The 27,978-nt window shown below is 45.6% G+C and overlaps 1 protein-coding gene and 1 long non-coding RNA gene across 4 annotated transcripts; one reads left to right on the top strand and one right to left on the bottom strand.

The window, feature by feature from the left end:
* Positions 1-3,806: 3,806 nt before the first annotated feature.
* On the bottom strand, positions 3,807-7,571 carry LOC309365310. The gene is made up of 3 exons (XR_014165994.1): positions 6,967-7,571; positions 4,717-4,836; positions 3,807-3,955 (listed from the first exon to the last, which is right to left on the bottom strand). It is a non-coding gene; the product is annotated as an uncharacterized lncRNA (long non-coding RNA).
* Positions 7,572-11,566: 3,995 nt separating this feature from the next.
* Positions 11,567-26,693, top strand: LOC309364854 (E3 ubiquitin-protein ligase TRIM39-like). Of its 3 annotated transcripts, none has more exons than XM_081902807.1 (8): positions 11,567-11,586; positions 13,169-13,375; positions 14,924-15,448; positions 19,424-19,522; positions 22,685-22,915; positions 23,881-23,903; positions 25,189-25,304; positions 26,060-26,693. In XM_081902807.1, exons 3-8 carry the CDS (start codon positions 15,032-15,034, stop codon positions 26,605-26,607), a joined length of 1,434 nt encoding a protein of 477 aa, XP_081758933.1. In that variant the 5' UTR covers positions 11,567-11,586; positions 13,169-13,375; positions 14,924-15,031; the 3' UTR covers positions 26,608-26,693. The 3 variants fall into 3 exon arrangements, with proteins under 3 accessions (XP_081758933.1, XP_081758934.1, XP_081758935.1); XM_081902808.1 differs by lacking the exon at positions 11,567-11,586 and adding an exon at positions 11,702-11,720; XM_081902809.1 differs by lacking the exon at positions 11,567-11,586 and having other exon boundaries at positions 13,219-13,375; positions 19,427-19,522.
* Positions 26,694-27,978: the final 1,285 nt, after the last annotated feature.

The raw sequence follows: 27,978 nt of genomic DNA, 5'->3' as shown, positions 1-27,978 counted from the left end.
TCGCTCTCCAGGCTTCAGTGAAAGCCTGCATTCGCCCCATAGAACGCACACACATTTCCCCTTCATTTTTGGAGGGGAAAAAGTGTGTCCTATAGGGTGAAAAATACGGTATTTCAATTAATTGATTGTGATTTTAGTAAACTGTGTTTTTTTTACTGTTGTTAGCCGCTCTGAGCCCGGCTTCGGCTGGGGAGGGCGGGATATAAATAAAATGTTGTTGTTGTTGTTTAGTCCATCCCCCTGCAATGCGAGAATCTCAGTTAAAGCCTCCATGACAGATTGCCGCCCAGCTGTTCTTCTCCTGAAAAATGATACGCAACATCTACTCTCCCACCCTGTACTGTACATCTTTCCTTTCCTTTTTTTTTTACTTGTTTCTTTATTTAAAAATATATTGCTTAACATAATAAACGAATCTGTAAGGGGTTTACATGAAAGAGGAATAAACGTGAAGGAGCATCTGCAGAAGGTCCTTAGGTTCATCTCCCAGCTTCTCCGGGTAAAGTTGAGAGAGATTCCTGCCTGTCATTCACTGCAGAGAATACCGAGATAGCCGAACCAATGATCTAACTCAGTATAAGGCAGCTTCCTATATTCCAGCACTGAGCAGATCATTTGCTGCTGTGTTCTTTCATTTCATATCCCTGGATATAAAAGACTTCCAGTTCAGATGCTTGCTTTCAATGAGTTGGAAGGTAAAGAATTGTGACAGAGGGGGCAGAGCTAGTGTGTGCATCCATATTGGCCCCCACCGCATCTAGGCGATTGTGGTCAGGGCTTCTTTTTTTTCCGGCCGGAACTTTCCGGAACTCAGTTCCAGCACCTCTCAGGTGGGCGCCATTGCCATTATAAGAGAACAAGGGAGGGGTTCATAGTGAGTTCCGGCATCTCCTTTTCTAGAAAAATAGCACTGATTGTGGTTACTGTTGTGCTTACTGCTGTGCAGAATGTGGTAACTAGGGCTTTTATTTTACCGTGGTACCTCGGGTTACGACCTTAATTCATTCTGGAGGCCCGTTCTTAACCTAAAACTGTTCTTAACCTGAGGTACCACTTTAGTAAATGGGGCCTCCCTCTGCCGCGGTGCCGCTGGAACACGATTTCTGCTCTCATCCTGAGGTAAAGTTCTTAACCCGAGGTACTATTTCTGGGTTAGTGGAGTCTGTAACCTGAAGCGTCTGTAACCTAAAGTGTCTGTAACCTGAAGTGTCTGTATTTCATAGAATCGTAGAGGTGGAAGAGGACCATGAGGGACATCTAGTCTGACCCCCTGCAATGCAGGAATCTTTCACCCAGTTTGGTGCTTGAACCCACAACCCTGAGATTAAGACCCTGAGATTAAGAGTCTCATTCTCTACCAACTGAGCTATCAACTACCAGCTAAACATCGTGATATACCAATCTATCACGATCTCTGAAATATGGATGAGCTATGTAGAGACACTGAGATCCAGGGCCAGGGGCCTACTGGTGGTTCCCTCACTGCAAGAAGTGAGGTTACAGGGAACCAGGCAGAGGGCCTTCTTAGTAGTGGTCTCCTCCCTGTGGAACGCCCTCCCACCAGATATCAAGAAGATAAACAACTATCTGACTTTTAGAAGACATTTGAAGGCAACCCTGTTTAGGGAAGTTTTTTTATGTTTAATGCTGTATTGTGTTTTTAATATACGATTGGGAGCTGCCCAGAGTGGCTGGGGAAACCCAGAGATAGGTGGGGTATAAATAAATTATTATTGGCTAGCTTCATGGCTTTTACTGCATCTTGATTTTTGCCAGCACCTGCTTTTTTGATGCACTGCAGCAATCGATAGAAACATTGGCTGACTTCATGGGTTTTCCCACATTGTCTTTTTTTGCATAGCACTTGCACACTGATTTGTGATATGTTATTGCCAGGACAAAAATGATGAAATCACAATATCACGATACAGCCTTCAAACCAGTTTTGGATGATATATTGGACGATATATGATGTGTTTGCCATGTATTGGATACTGTTTGAGATGTAATTGGTGGTGCAGAAAAATAACTGTCCCGGGTGTATTTGATCCATTTTATGAAACTTGGTTTGGTTTTATTTGGTTAAAGAAAGTTACTTAAAGTGTGGGGGCGTGGGGCGGGAGTACTGCCTATTCCCACATTGTAAACCTTCAGGGAAGCAGCTTAGAATGCTATTACCAACATTGGGGGCATGCATGTAAGGAGGACAGCAGTGGGGAAGGAAAGGGTTAAGCCTCCTTTCCCTCACACTGCATTCCCAATGAGATCCTACAAACCCCATGACAAACTGGGTGTTCTAATAATGTGTGTTTGGCATCACATTTACTTTGGCCATGAGACCAAATATATAGCTTGTAGAGGAATGGGACCAGTTTGTAAAGAGTCTCGCTGTGCTTCATTTAAATGTATCTCTTCTTCTCCAGTACTTTCATCTGAGAAAATCAAGTCTGCAAGCTGGCAGCGGAAACTGTTTGCAGATAGCATGGGTTGACTGGACTCGGTCGTGCCACAATCCCATCAACTATTTTTAAATTGAAGGGCATGTGTTCAGCGACAGTCTCTCTCTCTTTTTTTTCTATATCTGTAAGTCAGGGGCAAAGGGATGTGGGTAGCACTGTGGGTTAAACTACAGAGCCTAGGGCTTGCCGATCAGAAGGTCGGCGGTTTGAATCCCCCGGCAGGGTGAGCTCCCGTTGCTTGGTCCCTGCTCCTGCCAACGTAGCAGTTCGAAGGCACGAAGTGCAAGTAGATCAATAGGTACCGCTCCGGTGGAAAGGTAAACGGTGTTTCTGTGCGCTGCTCTGGTTCGCCAGAAGCGGCTTAGTCATGCTGGCCACATGAACCGGAAGCTGTACGCCGGCTCCCTCGGCCAATAAAGCGAGATGAGCGCCGCAACCCCAGAGTCGTCGGCGACTGGACCTAATGGTTAGGGGTCCCTTTACCCTTTACCTAGGTCAGGGGCAAGGTAACCCAGTGCTTAATTTGCTGGTCTTGCAACCCCTAAAGGGAACCAAGATCACACTGTGACTGCAGAAACTGGCCGTGGGCAGAATTGATTGACTGGAGTCTGTCACACCACAAATCAGGCTATTCTTCCTCATTCCCTGATGCAGCTTGGCTTAAGGGGGGGTCACAGATTCCAAGTGGGCTAGAATTACTCTTCCAGTTTCCACATCAACGTTGCCACCCAATACAACAAGAGAGGACTTTGCTCCCAGTGTTTGCATTCTCCCCGTTTCCCTGCCCGTGGTGGCAAATGGAAATCTCAAATAAAGAAAGGGCCACATGCTTAGCTATAGAAGGGAGGGACCATGGAGTCATCTGGTCCAAACCTCTGCAATGCAGGGTTATTTTGCACAACGTCAGGCTCAAACCCATGACCTTGAGATTAAGAGTCTCATCCTCTACCGACTGAGCTATCCCAGAGCATAAAAGCATAAAAAGAAGAGCACTGCCGAATCGGACCATGGGCCTCTCAGGTCCAGCCATTCTTCTCCTTACAGTGCCAACCACAGGTCTAAAGGCAGCCCACATGACCACAGAAACATTCTTCCACTCATGATCCTCAACAGCTCATATTTGCCTCTGGCCCTTTCAGTAGCATGTGGCCATGGTGAATAGTGGCCGCCGGATTTGTTTAAAGCTGCCTAGGTTTGTGGCCCTCACAGTGTCCATGGGAGAGGGCGTGACTGACGGCTGAACACTCACTTTTTCGGTATCTGTTAATTAACTGAAAGACTTCTGGTCGCTTCGGCCCCTCTTTGTTCTTCTCTCAACGTCACACAAAGAACTAAGACACGCAACACTGCCATATATTATTGCTGAGTGCAATAATTTTTATCGGCGCAACAGGAGAATGTGTACAGTTTGCCAGTGCGCTTGTCAAAATTCCATTGCTTACACCTGTCGTCATCCACATTCGTGCAGCCCATGACCTTCTGCCACAGCTCCAAACCTGGGGTGGTGGGAAGAGGCACAGGGAGAAAGGAAAGCGTTTTGATTCATGTTGTTATTCATGTTCTGCTTGAGGTGAAACAGGAACGTGCCGCCACCCCGCCCTGCTGCCCACGACACACTAGCCGCTGCTTCTCCACTGGCGGTGGAGGAGGGTGAGTGGCAGAGGTGAGGCAGGCACCACCTCTTGGACTCCTTCCACCATTCAAGGTAGGTGCCTCACCTTCGTTCGTCAGTAGACCAGGCCTAGCTGTGAGTCCCGACCTATCTAAGGCCAGCCGGGGGATTGATGCCCCAGTGGCAGCTGTATTCATATCTGAAGGAGCATCTCCACCCCCATTGTTCTACCTAGACACTGAGGTCCAGCGCCGAGGGCCTTCTGGAGGTTCCCTCACTGCAAGAAGCCCAGTTACAGGGAACCCAGCAGAGGGCCTTCTTGGTAGTGGCACCCACCCTGTGGAACGCCCTCCCACCAGATGTCAAAGAGAACAACAACTACCAGACTTTTAGAAGACATCTGAAGGCAGTCCTGTTTAGGGAAGCTTTTAATGTTTGATGCATTACTGTATTTTAAAATTTTGTTGAAAGCCACCCAGAGTGGCTGGGGAAGCCCAGCCAGATGGGCGGGGTATAAATTTGTTGTTGTTGTTGTTGTAATCCACAGGCCAACACAATATGACTTTCCCCAAAAGCAATGCTCTTGAAATAAGTGCTAGCTTGCAAGGAAAAGGTCAAGGTTGCTAAGAAGACAAGACACCTTACCTTTGTAGATTTTCAAGACTATGCAGACCATTCTGTTCTTTATGGCAGCGCATCTTTTCCCTAACGGCATGCATGGTATCCATGGCCTCATGGTAGCACACTGTCGGCAGACAACAGCATCTGTCGTCAAGAAAGAGCATTAAAAATAATAATGCAGTTGCTCCGAGGATCCACATTAGCAAGTGTCTCCAGATCAAGTTTATCTAGATGCTGGATAGTGAAAAGAGATATTATCTTCCTCCTCCTTTTCTCCTTAACCCAGCAATGCTCATGAAAATGGAGCTATGTCATGACACAGTGCTGTTCACATTGCTATGTCATGACATAGTGCCGTGTGCAAAGAGTGTGACAGGCGCTGTAGTATAACTGCTTTAGCTCCTCTGGAACGAGGATGCAGGTGGTGCTGTGGTCTAAACTGCTGAGCCTCCTGGGCTTGCCGATCAGAAGGTCGGGAGTTCGAATCCCACGGGGTGAGCTCCCGTTGCTCTGTCCCAGCTCCTGCCAACCTAGCAGCTTGAAAGCATGCCAGTGCAAGTAGATAAATAGGTACCGCTGTGGCGGGAAGGTAAACGGCATTTCCGTGCGCTCTGGTTTCTGTCACGGTGTCCCATTGCTCCAGAAGCGGTTTAGTCATGCTGGCTTCATTACCCGGAAAGCTGTCTGTGGACAAATGCTGGCTCCCTTGGCCTGAAAGCAAGATGAGCGCTGCAACCCCATAGTCGCCTTTGACTAGACTTAACCGTCCAGGGGTCCTTTACCTTTACCTTTTTATATATATAACTGCTTTAGCTCCTCAGGAATGAATAACAATGGCTCCCAAAGACAGTGTTAAATAGCATTAACGATCCACTGCTAAAGCATTTCAAAACATAATCCAACAAGCAACTCAGTTTGTGTATATGGACATTAGAACATTCTCAGGACTTCGTAAAACAAACCATTACAATATATCAGACAAATACATAATCAATATGCCCAAGCAACTGCATATTCTTAGAGCACTCATTCTCCCTCCCCCCCTTCAGAGTTAACCTTTGAGATGACCTAAAACATTTTCATATTACCAAGGCAATGTACAGCAATTATACCAGTATACCAGTACAATAAAATACAAAGTGCCATACAAACTGTTTGCAATAAGAATTGAAATGACTAGTAGCCTTAAGAAAACTGAGTTCTGACACCGATTTGTCTTTCCCAAGTTTAAAAGCATTTTGGATATGTAGTTGTCCTCATGATATCATGGGCTGCATGAAAGTGGGGGTTTACAGAAAGGCGGCAGATGGCGAAGATTCTGAGGAAGTGTATGCTTGTATCGTTCACAGATATTGCAATATCACCTGGGACCAAGTGGCAAAGCTATCTGATCTAATTCTACAATTAAAAACAACAAATTACCTTGTAATTTACCTTGAAGGGGAGAAGCAAATTGGGGGTTTGACTTATAGGTCATACGTTTGAAACACATAGCTTTCCCCAATGATTCCTGGAAACTGGAGTTTGTTAAAGGTGCGGAGAATCAAAAAACTGTAAAGGGTAAATTACAGGTCCCAAGAATCCTTTGAGGAAGCCATGTGTTTTAAATACACTTTAAATGTATGTGGCGGATGGGGGGAAGGGTGGTGGGACACGATGCCCAGACCAGTGTCATCCCATGTATTATTATTATTATTATTAAATTAGTGCTTTTTTCTAAAAAAAATGTTTAGGGGTACTTTCATTTTCTTACTCATATTGAAATACTGCCCCTCAATGAGGCCAAACTTATATTCACAAAATGTTTAAGGGTATTTCTGTTGTTGTTGGTTAGTTGTGTCCGACTCTTCGTGACCCCATGGACCAGAGCACGCCAGGCATTCCTGTCTTCCACTGCCTCCCACAGTTTGGTCAAACTCATGCTGGTAGTTACAGATAGGTAGCCGTGTTGGTCTGCCATAGTCAAAACAAAACAAAAATCCTTCCAGTAGCACCTTAAAGACCAACTAAGTTAGTTCTTGGTATGAGCTTTCGTGTGCATGTACACTTCTTCAGATATCTGAAGAAGTGTGCATGCACACGAAAGCTCATACCAAGAACTAACTTAGTTGGTCTTTAAGGTGCTACTGGAAGGAATTTTTCATGCTGGTAGCTTCGAGAACACTGTCCAACCATCTCGTCCTCTGTCGTCCCCTTCTCCTGGTGCCCTCCATCTTTCCGAACATCAGGATATGCGTACCCCTAATTATTATTATTATTAGTTGTTGTGCTTACCTCCTGCTACGAAGCTGAGAAAAATGCAAGATGCAAGTAGCCAAATGTGAGCCATGCCTAGCCACAGTGATCCTCGAGCAACAACAGTGTCCTCTTAGATGGAACTAACAAAGAGAAAGTGACTTCTCATTTGGGGGCAGTCTGGTTTTTATCCCAACCATAGAACACATCTACACTCCAGAGATTAGCCTTCGCTTCTGAAGGTGGATTGAACACATGGGATCACTGATTACCATTTTAATGTTTGGATCTTAGGTGAGATAATGTTTCATTTTTAAAAAAATTATATCCCATCCATCTGGACGGGTTTCCGCAGCCACTCTGGGCAGCTTACAACACATACAGAAACGCAACAAAACATTAAACATTAAAAAACAAAATATCCTACACAAGCAACAAACCAACCAATAAATCAATAGAAATCAGTAACAACAACAATAAAGAGTTTACAGTTACACCCAAGTTAAAATAACCACCAACTCCAGCTAAACATTTAACTAACGCCAACCTGACAAAAACAAAACAAAGGAATTAAAATTAGATACTCTGGGATTTTTTTGATCTCCTTTATCCTAGAGTGGGATGAGTATGCACACCATGGGTAGCAATAACTTAGCAAAGTACATTCAATTCTCTGAAAAAATGAACGCACCCATATATTCTACGCCTACGTGTCCTGGTCCTGGATTCTGTAGCTCCTGCCATTGCAGCTTTCTGCCTTCCGATCATTCTGTTCTCATATGTTCTGCTCCAGGAATATCCCACTTTTATTAAACAAAAAAGAAACTTGCCGTACCTTCTCTCCTGCACTCTAAGCTTTTAACAGGATGAAATCGACAGAGATGTCAAGGAGTTTGTTCTGAAACTGCCACTTACTGTGGTGTTCTTCCACTTTGGGTTGTTGCCTGAATTGCAACTCCCATCATCGCTGACAATTGGATAAATTGGCTGGGGTTGATGGGAATTGTAATCCAACAACATCTAGGGACCTGCAGCTGAAGAACACCGACTTATATTATTCCAGTTACAGATAGGTAGCCGTGTTGGTCTGCCATAGTCAAAACAAAACAGAATCCTTCCAGTAGCACCTTAAAGACCAACTAAGTTAGTTCTTGGTATGAGCTTTCGTGTGCATGCACACTTCTTCAGTGTGCATGCACACGAAAGCCCATACCAAGAACTAACTTAGTTGGTCTTTAAGGTGCTACTGGAAGGAATTTTTTTTGTTTCGACTTATATTATATACATTATAACAGCCCCATCAATGGAAGCCCAATGCAAGGACTTCTGCTTGCACAATGAGGCTTTCCCCCTCTCTTCCCCCTGCTTAAGGTTACCAGATTTTTTTCAATGAATCCGGGGACACCTTTCTTTCTTTCTTTCTTTCTTTCTTTCTTTCTTTCTTTCTTTCTTTCTTTCTTCCTTCTTTCTTTTTCTTTTTTAGTAAATTTTATTAGTATTTTCCACACAACAAAAAGAAAAAGAAAATAACAATACACAAAACACAAAAACTAGCATATAAAAAAAAATCCAGATCTTACAAATTAATAAACACTAAAAAGAAAAGAAAAATGACTTCCACCAATCCCACAGCACCTCCTTTACCTCTCATTGTATCTTCCTGTTTTCCTTATCATCCCTATCCTAACATCTAGATATAAATCCCTCTTTCTTGTCCTTTCACTTCACAAGCTTAATCCAGACTCTGCCAGATTTCTGTCCTTGAATCTTGGCTTTTAAGGTATTCATTTAGGCACTCCCCTTCCTTTTTCACTTCACTTTTTGGTTTTTGTCTTATTATATCTGTCAATTTTGTTGTTTAGTCGTTTAGTCGTGTCCGACTCTTCGTGACCCCATGGACCAGAGCACGCCAGGCACTTCTGTCTTCCACTGCCTCCCGCAGTTTGGTCAAACTCATGTTTGTGGCTTCGAGAACACCATCCAACCATCTTGTCCTCTATTGTCCCCTTTTCCTTGTGCCCTCCATCTTTCCCAACATCAGGGTCTTTTCCAGGGAGTCTTCTCTTCTCATGAGGTAGCCAAACTATTGGAGCCTCAGCTTCACGATCTGTCCTTCCAGTGACCACTAAGGGCTGATTTCCTTAAGAATGGATGCGTTTGATCTTCTTGCAGTCCATGGGACTCTCAAGAGTCTCCTCCAGCACCATAATTCAAAAGCGTCAATTCTTCGGCGATCAGCCTTCTTTATGGTCCAGCTCTCACTTCCATACATCACTACTGGGAAAATCATGGCTTTAACTATATGGACCTTTGTTGGCAAGGTGATGTCTCTGCTTTTTAAGATGCTGTCTAGGTTTGCCATCACCTTTCTCCCAAGGAGCAGGCGTCTTTTAATTTCATGACTGCTGTCACCATCTGCAGTGATCATGGAGCCCAAGAAAGTAAAATCTCTCACTGCCTCCATTGCTTCCTCTTCTATTTGCCAGGAGGTGATGGGCCCAGTGGCCATGATCTTTGTTTTTTTGATGTTGAGCTTCATACCATATTTTGCGCTCTCCTCTTTCACTCTCATTAAAAGGTTCTTTAATTCCTCTTCACTTTCTGCCATCAAGGTTGTGTCATCTGCATATCTGAGGTTGTTGATATTTATTCCAGCGATCTTAATTCCGACTTGGGATTCATCCAGCCCAGCCGTTCGCATGATGAATTCTGCATATAAGTTAAATAGACAATATACAGCCTTGCCGTACTCCTTTGCCAATTTTGAACCAATCAGTTGTTCTATATCCAGTTCTAACTGTAGCTTCTTTTCCCACATAGAGATTTCTCAGGAGACAGATGAGGTGATCAGGCACTCCCATTTCTTTAAGAACTTGCCATAGTTTGCTGTGGTCGACACAGTCAAAGGCTTTTGCATAGTCAATGAAGCAGCAGTAGATGTCTTTCTGGAACTCTCTAGCTTTCTCCATAATCCAGCGCATGTTTGCAATTTGGTCTCTGGTTCCTCTGCCCCTTCGAAATCCAGCTTGCACTTCTGGGAGTTCTCGGTCCACATACTACTTAAGCCTGCCTTGTAGAATTTTAAGCATAACCTTGCTAGCGTGTGAAATGAGTGCAATTGTGCGGTAGTTGGAGCATTCTTTGCCTCTGCCCTTCTTTAGGATTGGGATGTAGACTGATCTTCTCCAATCCTCTGACCACTGCTGAGTTTTCCAAATTTGCTGGCATATTGAGTGTAGTCGTTTAGTCATGTCCGATTCTTCGTGACGCCATGGACCAGAGCACGCCAGGCACTCCTGTCTTCCACTGCCTCCCGCAGTTTGGTCAAACTCATCCTGGTAGCTTCGAGAACACTGTCCAACCACCTCATCCTCTGTCATCCCCTTCTCCTTGTGCCCTCCATCTTTCCCAACATGAGGGTCTTTTCCAGGGAGTCTTCTCTTCTCATGAGGTAGCCAAACTATTGGAGCCTCAGCTTCACGATCTGTCCTTCCAGTGAGCACTCAGGGCTGATTTCCTTACCTGTAATTAGTTTTACATCAGTTCAGCAGTCATGGAGAGAATCCCAGAAACTGTAGTCTGTTAAGGATGCTGAGAATTGTAGTTTGGCTATTCCTTTGAGATGGTAAATAGATTAGTTCTTGAATCCAGGTCACAGGCCCACCCTATTCATGCACAAAATATGCCCTTAGGGCAGGATTTGAAGGATTTGGAAGTGAAAGGGCTACTGGGAAAGGTTTCTCTTCTGCAGAGGAAATATTTAGAGTCATTAGGAGAACCAAGATGGCTTGGGGGCGGGGAGTGCTGTGTGTGTGAAAATAATGTGTCATTTCCTCAGGGGAACATTTCCTAAACTTTGAAGGGTGTAGTATTGGTTTTCTGTGGAGTGTGTGCACCCTAACACCTGTGTGGAAAAGTTGCGGGAACTTTTTGGTTTCGAGAAAAGGCAAGTGAGAAGTTACGTGATAGAATTGCGTGAAATTATGCAGCTTCATAAGAGTATATATTTAACGAAGATGAATAAATGAGCAAATTAAGTTAATTTAGTTATGCAGAAGATATAAAAAATAGATTTAGAAGGGCGCAGAAAGAGGGGAGGGAAGTCAAGCTTTGAAATGTCAAAATGATTGTAAAAAATAGTGAAATGTATAAACTTGAAAGGTATAAAAAAAATTTAATATATATATTTTTAAGAAAGTGGCGAAAGAAGAGTTCTCCCTCTCTGGTCTCACCAAAACTCGTGGGCACCAGATGAAGGTAATGGCTGGAAGGTTCAGGTGAAATAAAGCGTTTCTTCACAGGTAAAATGCGGAACTCCCTCCCACAGGAGGCAGGGATGGTCACCAACCAGGTTGACTCTAAAAGAGGATTCGGTACTAGCCACGACAGCTAGGCTCTTCCTCAGCAGCTGGAGGCAGCAAAGCTCCCGAATAGCAGTTGCTGGGAACCGCAGGAGGGCAGAGCAACTGCAAGGCCTACAGAGCAACTCCCTGCAAGGCCTACAGAACGGGGGTAGCGAAAGGAACCCGGAAGGCGACGCCTTTTGTCAGTCTACCCACACGCCACGCGTCTATGGAAAACGGAGATAGCGAAAGCGGCCGGGAGAACGAATCAACCGTTAGCTCTATGGCCTCGGCGGCGCTCAGAGCGTCGCTTCCGGTGACGTCAGAGCCGCTTCCCAGAGCGGCGGAGGAGGCGGGGCGGAAGAACGAATCAAGCTGTAGCTCTATGGCCTCGGAGCATCGCTTCCGGTAACGTAGGAGCCGCTTCCTGTGTTGGCGTTTACGGAACGGGTTTGTTGTGGAAGTGGGAGGAGGGCGCTGGCGGTTGGCCGGACGTCCAGCAGGCCGTGCGGTTCGCCCCGTCAGCCGTCGCCCTCATGTTCGCGGGGCGGGAAAGTGAGGGCCAAAGCGGGGAGGCGGGGCTGCCGTAATTGCGGCCGTGCTGCGTGGACGAGCGGCGGGTTTTGTGGGGCCTCCCGTAATTACCCCTCTAAAGCTCCCTCTGAAATTGCCCTTATTGCACGCCGTGAGATCCCCGCCCCTCTGGCTTCTCCCTGGCAGCCGGTTCAAAACACCGCGCCGTCTTAACAACGGGCGCCTTGGGCTCAGGTGGGCGTTGCGGGGGCTGCCGCAGTCTTAGCCCCCGAGCCCAAGTCCTCTCCACAGAGATATCCTGTGCTTCAGGTTGCAGGTGCGCTTCAGGTGCCTGCCTCAGTCCTAGAATTCCAGAGCTGGAAGGGATCCTGGGGGTCATCAAGCCCAACCCCCTTCTGCAATGCGGGGATCTCAACTAAAGTATCCCTGACAGATGGCCACCGCCAGCTCTGCTGCCCTGCCTCTTCCTCCTCTGCCTGCGCTGGAGTGGTGCAGTAGCTGAACGGGGTGAGCTGAAATAAAAGCCCTGTACTGTATCTTCTTTCTGTTCATTGTGCAGCATTTTCTCAGTTCACCGCTCCTACACAGCGCAACGTGAGGGCAATACCGGGCCTACTAGATTGGGCTGTTGTACAAGCGCTTGAGATAAACACCTGTGAAGTGTTTTGGGAGAAGCGCTGCATAAACGGTGACCAGCTTGCCAGGAAGGAGGCTGCTGTCCCCTTGTTAACTAAAACAGGACTGTTTAAAAGTGTGTTTCTGGTGCGTTTTAGCTTTTGCTAGATGGTTCAGAGGCAATGGCCCACTATCTGGGCCCCACAGGGTGAATTTGATATCGCTGTACAAAAGGGGAAATCTCAAAAGCCGACATTTAAAGGGGTAAAAGATCTGGAACGAAACAGGGGTGGAGCTGGTGACCCTACTTTAATAGGGAGACAAGCAGGTACAAATGTATGGCTTACTCCAGTTTGAACAGGCCCAGAGTTTGGGTAAGAGTCGTGAGCTAGAAAGTCTCTAATTCAGATCTTGCTTGAGATATAAATACCCTTGGGCAAGCCAGTGTTTTCTCAGTCTCAGCACTTCATCTGCTGTATGGGGATAATTTATAATACTAATTTTCCTTAAAGGCTGTATCTGAAGAAGTGTGCATGCACACGAAAGCTCATACCAAGAACTAACTTAGTTGGTCTTTAAGGTGCTACTGGAAGGAATTTTTTTTGTTTTGACTATGGCAGACCAACACGGCTACCTATCTGTAACTGGATAATACATGTGAAGTACTTCGAACACTTGGAAATATGCTGTATAAATGGGAAGTATTATTGCTTTCTAAATATATATTTTTTTCCTTTTGACCTTCCAAGGGAATACCAAAGTGTTAAATGCTAGACGACTCATTTGCAAGGTTCCTTGGTGTTAAGGAACTGGAAGAGATCAACAGCCATAGCTTAACTGTTCAACTGGGATGTTCAATCATGCCTCGGCCAGCTCCCAATGGATAAATCTTTGCTGTCCAAAACCCTGCTCAGAGAGGAAAATACGCTTGCAGCTGAGGAGCTCCAAACAACAGGGTAGGTAGTCTGGCATCGCCTGCCCTAAAGGGCTTTGAAGTACCCTGACAAATACTAAAACTGCTGTAATGCTGAGAGTGGACACTTTTTAATTGGTTAGTCGAGAGCCACTGTGATTAAGTGAATAGGTTAGCTTTGAATCTGGGAGACAGATTCTGCCCTCCAGATGTTGGGCTGCTGTGTTTAGCATTAGCAGAATGTGTGCAAATTACACATAGCAGAGGAACACCTGTCATAGGTTCCAGGGATTGTACTAATTTTGCAGCAGCAGGAGAAAGTCCGGGGAACTTTGCTCTCCGTATGTTGCTGAACCACAAACTGTTGGGCTGTTAGCATCCAAAATGCATATGGAAAAGGTTAAGGGTTGAAAGGACTGTAGAACCCTGTGATGTCATACGCTCTGTGGCGTTTCTCTGTGGTATTTCAGTTGGTTTCATACACTCTGTGGTATTTCAGTTGGTTCAGTTATTAACAGTCTTGTGAGTCTTAATGGTTAGAGCAGCAGGTGTGTTGTGTTGTGCTGCTGTTTGCCTCAGAGTCAGAGTAAATGTTAGTCAGTAACAGTCTATGTAAGATGTTCTAGCAACTAAATAAACTTCCACCTGCATTGTGTGTGTATGTACACACACACACACACATATATATGTGTGTGTGTGTGTCTGCAACTGCAAGTATGCTAAGTATAAGTTATTTGGTCTTTAAACATGAGTATCTTGTGTGGTTTTTATAGGAGGAAAAAGAGAACTAAAGGGCTGTCTTCCACATACTCTGCAAATAGGGACTAGAGTCTTAATTCCCCGCACAAACATCAGTCTCAGCAAACATGGCCAATGGCCAGGTGCAATGGCAGTTATAGTTCAGCAGTGCATGAAGAAATTATCTTAACTCTTTCGATTGATGTATATACCCTGTAGAAGTGGGCTGAATTTGTAATGTAAATATACTGCAAGTTTGTTTTGATGCTGTGTGGATGACTACATGCAAGACTTAACATATGTTCATGTGTTTGTCCTGGAAGACAACACTTAATGTTTGGTGGTTGCTTTCAGAATTTTCAGTAGAGTTTGTAAAAAGAACAAAACAAAGTTCAGCAACATCTGAAGGGCCACGGATTCCCCACGCCTGAGCGGTCTGTGATCAGGATGTGAAGGATATAGGGAAAACATTCCATATTGTTTTGGGTCGTATATGAGTTACTGTGTGCTTACACTATGCTCAATTAGAAATATTTCACATGCCTGTGTACATGGTAGGTCACATGCCTTAGTATTTGAGAACAACTGTGTATTCTGTGTATGGTGCAAATTTGGTGTTTTTATGAAAAGAACACAGTTGGGAGAAATTGAACTGTGCCACCACTCTGTCGTGGCCATATGCAGTGTTATTGTATGCTAGTTCAAGATCCCTTGCACTAGTGGATGGCATAGTTTAAAGATTGTGCAATGAAGGAATCAAACAGCTGTTGTGCTAGTGGAAGCTTGTTGCACAACAGCTGTGTCATCTGTTGGCGAGCAGCCTTTTGTAATATACTTGTTTTCCTTTGCACAGCAATGCTCCGCCAGCACAACAAGGATATCAATAAGTGACTTAGTGCTACGCTGGATTCAGCCCTTGGTTCTGCCATCCATGCTTTCCCCCTCCTGCCTTTGAGGAGCCATGGCCACCACAAACCCTTTGGAGAACCTCCAGGTAGAAGCCAGCTGCTCTGTCTGCCTGGAGTACCTCAAGGACCCCGTGATCATTGACTGCGGCCACAATTTCTGCCGGGTGTGCATCACCCGCTGGTGGGAAGATCTGAACCGGGACTTCCCCTGCCCTGTCTGCCGCAAGACTTCGCGCCACCGCATTCTGAGGCCCAACCGGCAGCTGGGCAACATGGTGGAGATAGCCAAGCAGCTGCAGGTCACGAACAAGCGCAAGGTGCGGGATGAGAACTTGTGCGAGAAGCACAATGAAGTCCTCCGCCTCTTCTGCAAGGACGACCAGGAGGCCGTTTGCTTAGTGTGCGAGATCTCTCACGAACACCGCTCCCACACGGTGGTGACCCTGGACGATGCCTCCTTGGAGTATAAGGTAAAGTGCGGATGGGACATAGCTGGAATCAAGTTTTTAAAAAAGACGGGAGAGGGCATGAAAACCAACATTTGTTTGTTCATAGTAATTGGTTTTAATATTTCTATTGTGTCTGTAAGTGACTTGGAGTCATTTCCATGAGCAATGCGATTAATGTATATAAATAACAACCAGAAACATCACCAGCCGTGTGAGGTATGCATTTGATGTGTATCTGCCCATTGCGGGCAGATGCCTTTTTTGCCATCACAGTAGCACATAAACTTGCACAGACTGTACTTAACCTGATTGAATAGGGAAGCCCAAGTGGGAACTGCAAGAAAATGCTGTCCTATATTTTGGTTTGCTTGTTTAATCATTAAAGTGCTCAGCCAGCCAGCCACGGCTTCCTCCAGGGAACTATAAGTAAGCCAATTCACTCTCCCATTTTTTTATTTTCAAAGTAATGCTCAGCTGGATGCTAGTGACCACTGACTATGCTCTCAGTCTCCATAGGGTTGTCTGGGTGGGGCTGCTCCTGTTGGCTCTTCCTCAAAACTCAGGGGTCCCCTGAGTATGCTGGTGCCTCTCTTTGGTTTCTTGGTGGCTTCCGTGTTAGTTGAATTTCTATTAGGCACTGCAGTCAGAGGTGGACTTTGTTATTAGAGGGTGTCATGGAGGTGAGGAATGGAAAGCCTTAAAAATCAGGAGAAGGAGCTTGAAATTTGAAGTGAGAATTCAGTGCAGAGTTGAATGGAGAAAGGGAACACAATTGTTTGCGAGGGAAGGCTTAAATAATGAATAGGAAGGCTGGAAGAATAGCAAAATAAAGGCAGCGAATGACAGACACAATGTGGGTAGGTTGCTCTTATGTTTGGGAACAAGGTATGCAGCCTGCTCTAAGTGGAGTTATGCTGCTATGGGGTGGGCTACACCTAGATCCAGCTTTCTCACTTGAACCTCAAGTGTCCAAGGTGGTGCCTTTGTCCAGCTCTTGCTTACTTGCCAGGCTACAGTTGTTTCTGGAGAAGAATACTCATTTTCACAGTTCCCCAAATTCCAGCAACCTCTCCCTTGCTTGCATTGCAGTAATCCCCCTGTACATGAGGCTGCACTTGAAGATGTGAACACTTCAATTAGTGCAGAATGCATCTGGCCAAATGTTGACCAGTACGTGTTAGACTTGTGAGGTCAGTTGGCCCATAACCTGTTACACAGGGCCAACAATCTGTTGTTGATACTACACCACACTTCAGCCAGTGAGATCAGCAGAACGTTAGAGACTTCCTGCTTTCTCCTTGACAGTATTCTCCAGAGTTCCCAGTTTAGAAAACTCCTTACCCACGCAGTTCAATCCAAAATAGAAAATGTTTAGACACAAGACGAGCATAAACATTCTAGCTATGTTAACTTTAAGTTATGTTGGTACATCATGAACTATTCTACAGTCATACCTCATGTTACGGACGCTTCAGGTTACGTGTTTTTGGGTTGCGAACCGCGGGAAACCCGGAAGTACCAGAACGGGTTACTTCCGGGTTTCACCACTCGCGCTTGCACAGAAGCACTAAATTGCGCCTGCGCAGACACAGCGCTTTAGGATGCGAACACTGTGAGTTGTGGACGTGCCTCCGTCACGGATTACATCCGCAACCCGAGGTTCCACTGTACTATAACACAATCATCTGGGCTTATAAGTAAACCTTGTAAAGATCAAAGTATACAGGAATATCCACTAGCACTTTATCATGCTTGCTCACCATGCTATACAGACATCGTGTTAGAAACTGAGATATGAAAGCTAGGAGCTAAATGGCACCTTAAACCTAGGTTAGGTGCACTTTTTTATAACAAGAATTCAAAGCTGAAAATGAATGAACTGCGACTAAAATATTCATTTATTTTTCACATGGTTTAAGTCCTTCCCCTGCCCACCCCCCTGATACTCTTAAGAGGGTCTCTTCTCCAGTCTTCAGAGAGTACCTGGAAGTGGGGAGGCAGAAAAAGGTCCTCCTTTCCTTCCATTCTGCTGTTTTAATCTGAAATCTTAGGTGCGGTACTGTGCCCAGAGCTCAGAAACTGCTCACGCTAATGAAATTCCCTGTCGCAAAAAAAGAGGCAGGAATAGGCCAGTGTATATGTAGATTGTCCCTGGATAAAGTGACTTTTCTTCTTTAAGTCCTCAAAGTTCTTAGCCTAGCTCAATGTAGCCATTGGAACTAGCCAGATGTTTAACTGAGAATCAATCACAGTCAGTCCATCATATGAAAAATAAGATTTTAGAGCTGTTTAACTCCAAAATTGCAACTAGACATAGAGTCTTAGAGTTAGAAGGGACCCAATGGTCATCTAGTCCAACCCCCTGCAATGCCGGAATTTCAGCTAAAGCATCCTAGACTGATGGCCATCCAACCTCTGTTTAAAAACCTCCAAGGAAGAAGAGTCCACCACCTCTCGTGGGAGTCTGTTCCACTGCTGGACAGCTCTTACTGTCAGAATTCCCCCCCCCCCCATGTTTAGTCAGAATCTCTTTTCTTGCAACTTGAAGTCTTTGGTTTGAATCCTACCCTCCAGAGCAAGAGAAAACAAGCATGCTCCCTCCTCCGTGTGACAACCCTTAAGATATTTGAAGATGGCTATCGTATCTCCTCTCAGTCTCCACTTTTCCAGGCTAAACATACTCATACCTTCAAGCTCTCCTCATAAGGTTTAGTTTCCAGACCCTTGATCATCTTGGTTGCCCTCCTCTGCACATGTTCCAGCTTGTGAAGATCCTTCTTAAATTGTGGTGCACGGAATTGGACACAGTATTCCAAGTGTGATCTGGCCAAGGCAGAATAGAGTGGCACTATGACTTCCCTCGATCTGGACACAGGTTTTGTTTTGGTTTTGCTGCTGCTGCATCATACTGCTGCTCCATCCATACAGATGGATACTTTGTGATCCATCAAGACTCCTAGATCCTTTTCACATGTACTGCTAGTATGCAAGGTGTCCCCCATCCTATATTTGTGCATCTGGTTCTCCCTGCCTAAGTGCAGGACCTTACATTTGTCACTATTGAAATTCAATTGGTTGTTTTGCGCCCATTTCTCCAATCTGTTAAGGTCATTTTGAATTCTGTTTCTGTCTTCTGTGGCATTAGCTACCCCTCCCAGTTTGGTGTCTGCAAATTTGATGAGCACGCCCTCAATTCCTTCATCCAGGTAATTTATAAAGACATTGAACAACAACAGGCTCAGGACAGAACCCTGTGGCACCCCACTTCTCACTTTTTTCCAGGATGTCAAGGAACCATTAATGAGTACTCTTTGGGTTCAGTCAATCAACCAGCTACAAATCCACCTAACAGCTACCTCATTCCTGCCTGCTTGTTTCCTGCTTGGCAGGGGGTTGGACTCGATGGCCCTTGTGGTCTCTTCCAACTCTATGATTCTATGATTCAACCCACATTTTACCAGCTTCCTCACGAGAATATCACCGGGGGGGGGGGTCAAAAGCCTTACTGAAATCAAGATATATTATGTCCACAGCATTTTCCTGATCCACCCAGTTTGTAATTCCATCAAAAAATGAAACCAGATTGGTCTGGCATGACTTATTTTTGATAAACCCATGCTGGGTCTTAGTAATCACAGCATGCTTTTCTAAATGCTCATAGAATGACTGTTGAATTATCTGTTCTAGGCTCTTCCCTGGTATTGATGTCAGGGATAAGATCACGGGTTGGTAATTACCTGGGTCTTCCTTTTTCTGCTTTCTGAAGATGAGGTCATTTCATTCTGGAGTCTGTAACCTTATTTATGGAGCTATTTGGCACTTAGCTTATATATATATGTGAGTTTCTAACGCTGCTTGTGGGCATCCTAGAGGTGTCTGTCTGTCTGTTTTTTGGCCGCTGCAGGAAGCAAGATGGATGGTTCTTATGCTCATGACTTGTACTCTTTAACTGCTTTTCCTGTGCTAGCTTCCAATTATGCCATCTCCTCTTTCAAGCAGGAAAAGCTGCAGAAATGCCTGGAGCCACTTGAACGAAAGCTGCATGAGATCGGCCAGTGCAGATCCCGGGAGGAGAAGAAGCCTGGGGAGCTCAAGGCAAGTGCTGCATGCTGTGGATTGTATCTCTTTCACTTGGAATTTTCTCCCAAAGCAAAGTGGAAACCCTGTGAGCCTTGCTTGAATTCAGTGGACTACTACTAGTAGTGGGATGCGGGTGGTGCTGTGGGTTAAACCACAGAGCCTAGGACTTGCCGATCAGAAGGTCGGCGGTTTGAATCTCCGCGACGGGGTGAACTCCCATTGCTCAGTCCCTGCTTCTGCCAACCTAGCAGTTTGAAAGCACATCAAAGTGCAAGTAGATAAATAGGTATCGCTCTGGCAGGAAGGTAAATGGTGTTTCCGTGTGCTGCTCTGGTTCAGTCATGCTGGCCACATGACCCGGAAGCTGTACGCTGGCTCCCTCGGCCAATAAAGCGAGATGAGCACCGCAACCCCAGAGTCGGCCACGACTGGACCTCATGGTCAGGGGTCCCTTTACCTTTACCTTACTACTAATAGTAGTAGTAACATTTTCTCTCACTGAAGCAACTCAAGGTGTCTTTATGAAAACAAAAAACAAACTTTCATTAATATCCAAGGGGTAAAAGAAAAACACACACATTAAAAACAACAGTACGTCACGTGTGCTTTAAAAGGCCAAAGGCATGGTTGAAGAGAAATGTTTTTGCATTGCAATTAAAGATATGTAACAAAGGCACCAGGGAAACCTCCCTGGGAAGAGCATGCCACAAATAGGGAGCCACTACAGAAAAGGCCTGATCTCATGTTGCCACTCTCCAGTTCCCTTGTGGAGGTGGCACACAGAGAAGGCTTCAGATGACAGTTGCAGAGTCTAGGTCGGTTTGTATATGTGCTGCTGGCTCTTCTTGCCTAAGTGCAGAACCTTACATTTGCCCCTGTTGGAATTTATTTTGTTAGTTTTGGCCCAGCTGTCCAATCTGCTGAAAGTCAAATTGAATGCTGATTCTGTCTTCTGGGGCATGGGCTACCCCTTCCAGTGTGGTGTCATCTGCAAATTTGATGAGCATCCCCTCAATATAAAGAGCCCAGAACAGAACCCTGCAGCACCCTCCTTGCCATTTTTTCCCAAGATGACGAGGAACCATTAATGAGTACTCTTTGGGTTCTGTCTGTCAATCAGCTACAAATCTACCTAAGTTACCTCGTTCAACCCACATTTTACCAGCTTCTCCACAAGAATATCACAGAATTCCCATGCTCCACCGAGCTTGTAACTGCTATCGAAAAAAGAAAGAAAACTTAATAGGAAATAACTTAATAAAAGCACTCGCTGTATAAAATAAAAGCTGGTACAGTCGTACCTTGGTTTTCAAACAGCTTAGTTCCCGAACCTTTTGGCTCCCAAACACCAAGTGACTGTTCTGGTTTGCAAACTTATTTTTGGAAGCCGAACGTCCGACAGGGCTTCCGCGACTTACGATTGGCTGCAGGAGCTTCCTGCAGCCAATCAGAAGCCGTGCTTTGGTTTTGGAAATTGAACGGACTTCCGGAGTGGATTCCATTCGACTTCCAAGGTACGACTGTCTGTGATATTTTCATTTGCTATGATACACCTGCACCAAGATTCCCTCAAAATAGTTAACTATCTCAAAGCTCTGTGCTACTTTTTGTTGCTGGTCGGTGGGCAGGAAATACCCTTCTGCCCCCACCATGGCAGAATCAGAATGGTATAAGAAAATACATTCTGTTAACTTTTATGTCAAAACAAACCAATTATAAAAAGGAACACAGTAGCACACCGGAAAATTGTAATGTACCAGAATTGCATACTTTAGGATAATGTGCTCTTTTCCCCCCTTCCTTATAGTCCTGACAGTTCTTTATGCTCCGTTGCTTTTAATTTCTTTTAGTTTTAGCTTCTCTGGAAATTGCTTTTGATGATGATGATGATGATAAAAAATGTTTTGCAAAACGACAACAACAACCCACAAAGCACCCTTCAAACAACTTTAAAAGTGCATTACTATTAGTAACAGCTAAGAAGCCACATCTGCAAGTGGGTGGGAGAACACGAGGATTAGTCTTAGTGATACAGGTGAAAATGTGTAGCCTCATTTGTGTATGTAATGTTTGTGCTCCTATTATCCTCTTTGCAAAGCCTGGGATAGCCGACAATTGTACAAATATACCAAAGCATATTGAAACAATTTAAAAAATACAACAAATTTATGCCAACTTTACAGTGGCAGCAGCAAGCAATGCACTCTTTCAGCATTAGTACCTTTGGGAACCCCGAAGCAGTGCAGGAATGTTTCCCGGACCTTCCCCTGCTGGGTTTTGTCCCTCTCATTTGATATTCAGAAGTATACTGCCTTTGAACGAGGAGGTTCAGTTTGGCTAAAATGGCTGACAGACTTGGCCTAAATGAATTCATCTAGTTCTTTTTAATGTTGCATTGAGATGCCATAGTACTGCCCATAGTAGAGAATCACATTACAGTGGACCCTCTGGTTACATACCGCTCTGGATAACTTTTGGGTTGCGAACACGGCAAACCCGGAAGTGTATACTTCTATACACTTCTATTGTGTATACCTCTATTGTGCTGTGCGCATGCGCAGAAGCGGCACCTCCAGTTACAAACTTTTCGGGGTAAGTACAGACCCCCAGGACGAATTAAATTCATATCTGGAGAGTCTACTGTATTCCAAAAAATATTAGATTGCCACACTTCATAGCCCACTTTCCCTCCAACTCTAGGTGGTACACAGTGGGATAACTCTCCTCTGTCTTCACAAAAAAATTGGTAACCTTCCAATTTCAAGAGCGCTAGCCAGCATTAGTCTGTTGGAGCACAAACCACAAAGATTCTTGTGACACTCTAAAGGTTGACACGTTTATTATGATGTAAGCTTTCATAGACAGAATCCACCTCATCACATTATCATCATTCATCTGATGAAATGGACTTTGATCCACTAAATTGGTGCTCAAGGTGTCACAAGGCTTTTTTGTTCTTGTTTCTATACAGTAAGTTGGGCTGAGAGGGAGACTGTCCCAAGGTGACCCAGTGAGAGTTGCAACTGAGCAAGTACTTGAATTTGGGTCTTCCTGGGTGTCACACCACGGTTTTGTGCTGTGTGAGGAAGTTCCCTCTTTCTCCCAATCCTGAGCATCAACCTCATTGGGTTGACCTCATTGAACCCTACCTGAACCCTGTTTCCCATCTCCCTGCAGCGGAAGGTTGAGGACCGCCGGCAGCTCATCATCCGAGAGTTCGAGGAGATGCATTTGTTCCTGGAGGAGGAGCAAGAAGTCCTGATGCAACACCTGGAGGACGAGGAGAAGGAGATCTTGCAGAAACTAAAGGACAATGTGGCTGAGCTGTCTGAGCAGCGGGTCTCCCTCAACAGCCTCATCACGGAAATCGAGGAGAAGTGTCTGCAGTCAGGCATGGAGATGCTCAAGGTGGGGTGTGCCTGTCTCCTGCATCTGAACAAATGCTGCTTGGAACATCCCGTTCCTCAGCAGCCCTTGAGTCTGCCTCTTTCCCCTACTTTTTTCTAGTGCTTTAAGGAGTAGTAAACCACCAGTAAAGCCTAAGGCAGGCGGTAAATCAACAGTAGATTAAAACAGGCTTGAACTATCTTTTGCACCCACAGATCTGAAAGAGAGAGCCTGCTTCCCCTTTTTTCCTCAACTGCAGCCTGATGGAGCAGATAAAACTCTAAACAGGACTTTCTTAGGAAGCAGTGATTGCATGTGATGGGTTCAAAGAACCACCAGAGATCATTTGCCTCAACCAGTTTCTTAGGAATGCAGTGCTCTTGGCTTGGGACCACCGTTGAATGGGGCTCATGTGGGGTTTTGGTTCCATGACTGATCGTGCAACTCAGAGGGATGAGAGGAGAACAAAGGGTGAATGAATTCTAGTCTTGCGCCAGCCCATTTCTGTTCCCCACTTCCTCCACCTCTCATCTAACATTTCCATAAGGGTCTGTGAACCCCAATTTCTATAGACCCTTTGGATGTGAATCTGTATGCCTCTTGTGGGAAGCAGGGCAAGATGCTCTCTGTAGTCCTCATGCAAGCATGAAGTCCAGTGTAAGGTCATCAGAATTGGTTGGCTTTGTGAAGGCAGATCCTTGCATAGATACATATAGCTGATATTTCAGGACATTGCAGTGGCAGGCTGGAAGTTGATGTGGTTTGCACAAAAGGTCCAACACTTGAATCTTTTTGGTGTGTTTGGGTTTTTTTAAAACCCGCCTGTGCTTTTTTAAGCTAAAACAGCTGAATAATATGTGTTGCTTTAATCAAAGGTGGGATCTTCCTCATTTCACCAGTTGCATAGATAGATTTTACTTAGCGGTTGGGCTCCTTAATGACTACACGACTCTTAACCATTTTTATTTCTTGTCCTTCTCATGCAGGATGTGAAGCACACCCTCGAAAGGTAAGGAGCAAATTCTTTGGTCATCACAGCAGCCTCACTGCCTCTTTAACATGGGGTCCTATGAGGTGGTCCTTGTCATAAACAGCTGTTGGACAAATATTTGTCTTGGTTTGACACATAAAATGCTCTTTGAAAGACTGCTGGTCTCCTTACCTCTTGAAGGAGCGCTTCCAATGGATGCCTTTACTGTCTGAAAGGAGGTGGGCAGCTACCAAAAACAGGGCCTTCTTTATGGTGGTGCCATCCGCCTTCACAACTGCGGAAAGCTCTCCCCAGAGAGGTTTGCCTTGCAACCTACCTTACTGTTCTTTTGGCATCAGGTGTGGTTGAAGGTATGAAAGGCCCCTGCTTTGCTGAAGCAAATACTTGCAAGGGCAAAGGCAAGGGGCTGGATCTAATAGTGCCACTTCATTCCTAGTGGGAGTCCTTCCAAGAACAGATTGGCCTTTGATCGAGGCCAAGACTAGTGGAAATGTGCCAAGAACAACGGGAGTTTCGAACAATGCCAGCAGGGTTTCCCAAAATTAGGCCTCCAGCTGTTTCTGGACTACAGTTCCCATCATCCCTGACCACTGGTCCTGCTACCTAGCGATGATGGGAGTTGCAGTCCACAAACAGCCGGAGACCCAAGTTTGGGGAAACCTGGTGAAAACTAAATAAAACCTCCATGAAAATAAACAAGTTGCTCAATTATAGCCTGGGAGACGATTCATCCCCCCCCCCCCCAGGTCTGGAGACTCTTTTATATATTTATTGTAAGTATTTTTTTTATAACTGCCTTTCAATCATATTCCCAGGGCAGTTTACAAAAAATAAAAAAGCATATTAAACTAAAACGCACAAAAATATGTAAAAAGCAGCATAAGAGAATCAGCAGAATTGAAAGTACTTGTGAATCTCAAGAATTTTTATTCGCTTATTTACGTTTGTACGCTGATATCCCACCTTCCTTCCATCCCAAAAGCCAAGGCTGCAGACCTGTAGGTTCTCATGTGGTCACTCATCCAGGCAGTGACCAGACCTTACAAGTATTTGAAGTCTGGCCTCACAATAGCCATGAAATGAAAGATGATTGGGGGACACATGGAAGCAATAGACAACTTCAGGGATAGTAAACCTGGGGCCCACCAATGTTCCTGGGTCCCACAGCTTGCATCATCCCTGACCCTTGTCCATCCTGGCTGGGGCTGCTAGGGGTTGGGAGCCCGGCAACATCTGAAGGGGCCACAGGTTCCCCAACCCTGGACTTGCCCTCACCCAACCTGCTCTTCTCTTTTTCTTGCAGATGTGAAGAGGTGCAGGCCCAGAAGCTGAACCTGGTCTCCATCGAGCTGGAAAAGAACTTCTGCAACTTCCCCAGGCAGTACTTCGTCCTGCGCAAAATCATCAAGAGGCTTACAGGTAAGCTGGTGTGGTGCCACATCCAGGCATTTTTCTTTTTGGTTGGTGTGGGGACTGGGAGAATTGGGCCTCTTCTCCCTTGCTCATGGATCAGGGGGTTCGTCCACAGTGCCAACAAAACTCTTTGAGTTTGGAATAGATTCTGCGGATTAGCACCGCCCAAGCAATTGAGCTTAATTCTGATCATTGCACACACAACACAACTGTGTAATGAACCGAGTCCAGGAGAGGTGTGCTAGAATTGTTGATAGTGGGAGAGGAACAGTATTAGCCTTCCCCAATCTGATGCGCTCCAGATGTTTTGCGACACACACACACACACCCCACCCAGCACAGCCAGTTGTCAACAGTAACAGGAATGATACAGTTGTACCTTGGATCCCAAACACCTTGCGAGTCGAATGTTTTGGCTCCCAACACCACATACCCAGAAGTGAGTGTTCCAGTTTGTGAACGTTCTTTGGAACCCGAAAGTCCGACACGACTTCCATGGCTGCTGATTGGCTGCAGGAGCTTCTTGCAGGAGCTTCCTTCAGCCAATCGGAAGCCACGCCTTGGTTTCCAAACATTTAAGTTGAACGGATTCGGAGAAATCTCTAAATATAGACATGTATTTTGTGTTGTATTGTTATAATTCTGTATTTGTAAAATCAAATGAAAATTATTTCAAAAAAAGAAAAAAAGCACCCTGAGCCATTGAGGCCTGGCCACCACCACAGCCGAGCCTGAACGAACGTCTCTCCCTTTTCCTGCAGGAGATTTGACCCTCGACCCCGAGACGGCCCATCCCAACTTAGTGCTCTCCGAGGATCGGAAGAGCGTCAAGTTTGTGGAGCAGCGCCTGCGAGACCTGCCCGACAGCCCCCGGCGCTTCACCACCTACCCTTGTGTCCTGGCGACGGAGGGCTTCACTTCGGGCCGCCACTACTGGGAAGTGGAAGTGGGCGAAAAGACCCACTGGGCCCTAGGGGTCTGTAACGAATCTGTGAGCCGCAAAGGGGAGACGACCTCCCTGCCGGAGACTGGCTACTGGCGGGTGAGGCTCTTTAACGGGGACAAGTATGCGGCCACCACCACCCCCTTCACGCCCCTCAGTGTCGCCACCAAACCCAAGCGAGTGGGTGTCTTCCTGGACTACGAGGCCGGCAGGCTTTCCTTCTACAATGTGACGGACCGCTCCCACATCTACACTTTCACCGACACCTTCACGGAGAAGCTGTGGCCTTTTTTCTACCCAGGAATCCGTGCCGGACGCAAGAATGCTGCTCCCCTCATCATTCGGCCTCCCACGGACTGGGAGTGACAAGATGGCCGATTCTTCTCCCTCTGCGCCCCACAACCTCGTTCTAGGATTAGCCCTCAAAGGTGGTTTTTAATTGAATGAATTTGGGGGGGAAATTTATTAGAGCATAAAGGAAAGTAGATAATATCAAATATCTGTTTCCCACCCCACCCCCCACTAAAATGTTAATTTAAATATCTTATCAAATGTGTTGAGGGAGTTATTTAAGGCAGTTTCTCAGTGGAGAAGGACCCAAAGGAGCAAGAAACCAAGTTGCGTCATCTCCAGCCGGGAATGGCAGAAGGAAACATGGAAAGGCTTTCAAAAACACCACGGAAGGGGGCGGGGACCGTGGGAACCCTACAGAAATATTGGTATTCATCTTTTTGGCTTCACATTTTCTTGAAGGGATGTGACGCTAATGAAGGGAATATTCCCACAAAAGCAAAGAGCCTGTTTTGGAGTAGTTTGGCTTTTGTGGAGGCCAGTGAAGAAATGGATTCCTTCTGCTTTCCCAAACCTCAAACGGGGCTTAAATCTGAGACGGTGATGCTGAAACTTGGGGGGCAGGGTGGAGAAAAACCAAGCCACACTGTTTGCATTAGCTGTGGGCAGAGCTGGTCAGAAATGTGTGTGAATGAGAGCGTGGCAGGCGTGTGCTACATGGGCAGTAGAGGGAAGTGACCTGTCCGAAGGGATTCATCATTGCGCGTGTGTAGATGGCAGAAACCATCTCTTTTTCCCTTCGCTGCTCCTTCTGCACTTTATCCAGTGTATGCAGAAGCAGCCTCCTGTAGTCTTGGTAGAGCCCTGTAATGTACATGTGAGAATAAAGCAGGCCAGGTATGGATCCTTTCCTCTTGAACACCCCAGCACTCCCTGGGTAGAATATTAAGAGATCTCTATGGACCAGGGCTGGGCAATACCCGGTTTTCAGCATCACAGTACATCGCCAGCTAAACATCACGATATGCTGATACATCAGAACGTCTGAAATGAGGATGGAACTATGTAGAGGCCTTGGCTGGCTTCACAGTTTTCCCCACATTGTGATTTATTTATTTTTGCATAGCACACAAATGCACACCGTGATTCACAATAGGTCAAAAACTATGAAAGCGATATCATGGTATGGACTTGAAACCAGTTCTGGGTGACATATTGATATATTGGCCAACCCTATTATGGGCTGCACAGCCCTTGCAGCCAGCTGGCAGATCTGGACTGAGGGGTGCTGAAACTGAGTTTCTGTCTCGAACCCAGGAAGCAGAGCTGCCTGGTGGTGAGCGCCCATGGACAAGCTGGTCTCAGGGCCCAAATTTTATCCAAAAGGGCCAGTTGTATGATTTGTAGTTGGTGGCATCCATTTGGCTTTAACTCAAGCTGCCATCC

This window comes from Podarcis melisellensis, assembly GCF_964234715.1.
Source record: "Podarcis melisellensis genome assembly, chromosome: 2".
In the NCBI taxonomy this organism is placed as follows: domain Eukaryota; kingdom Metazoa; phylum Chordata; class Lepidosauria; order Squamata; family Lacertidae; genus Podarcis; species Podarcis melisellensis.
The sequence above is the reverse complement of the archived record's forward strand: the minus strand, read 5'-3'. Positions and strand labels throughout refer to the sequence as shown.

Coding starts and splice junctions, on each gene's coding strand:
- LOC309364854 (XM_081902807.1), top strand. CDS start 15,032: ATGGCCACCACAAACCCTTTGGAGAACCTCCAGGTAGAAGCCAGCTGC. Junction 22,916..23,880: donor CAGGCATGGAGATGCTCAAG/GTGGGGTGTGCC, acceptor CTTCTCATGCAG/GATGTGAAGCACACCCTCGA. Junction 23,904..25,188: donor GTGAAGCACACCCTCGAAAG/GTAAGGAGCAAA, acceptor TTTTTCTTGCAG/ATGTGAAGAGGTGCAGGCCC.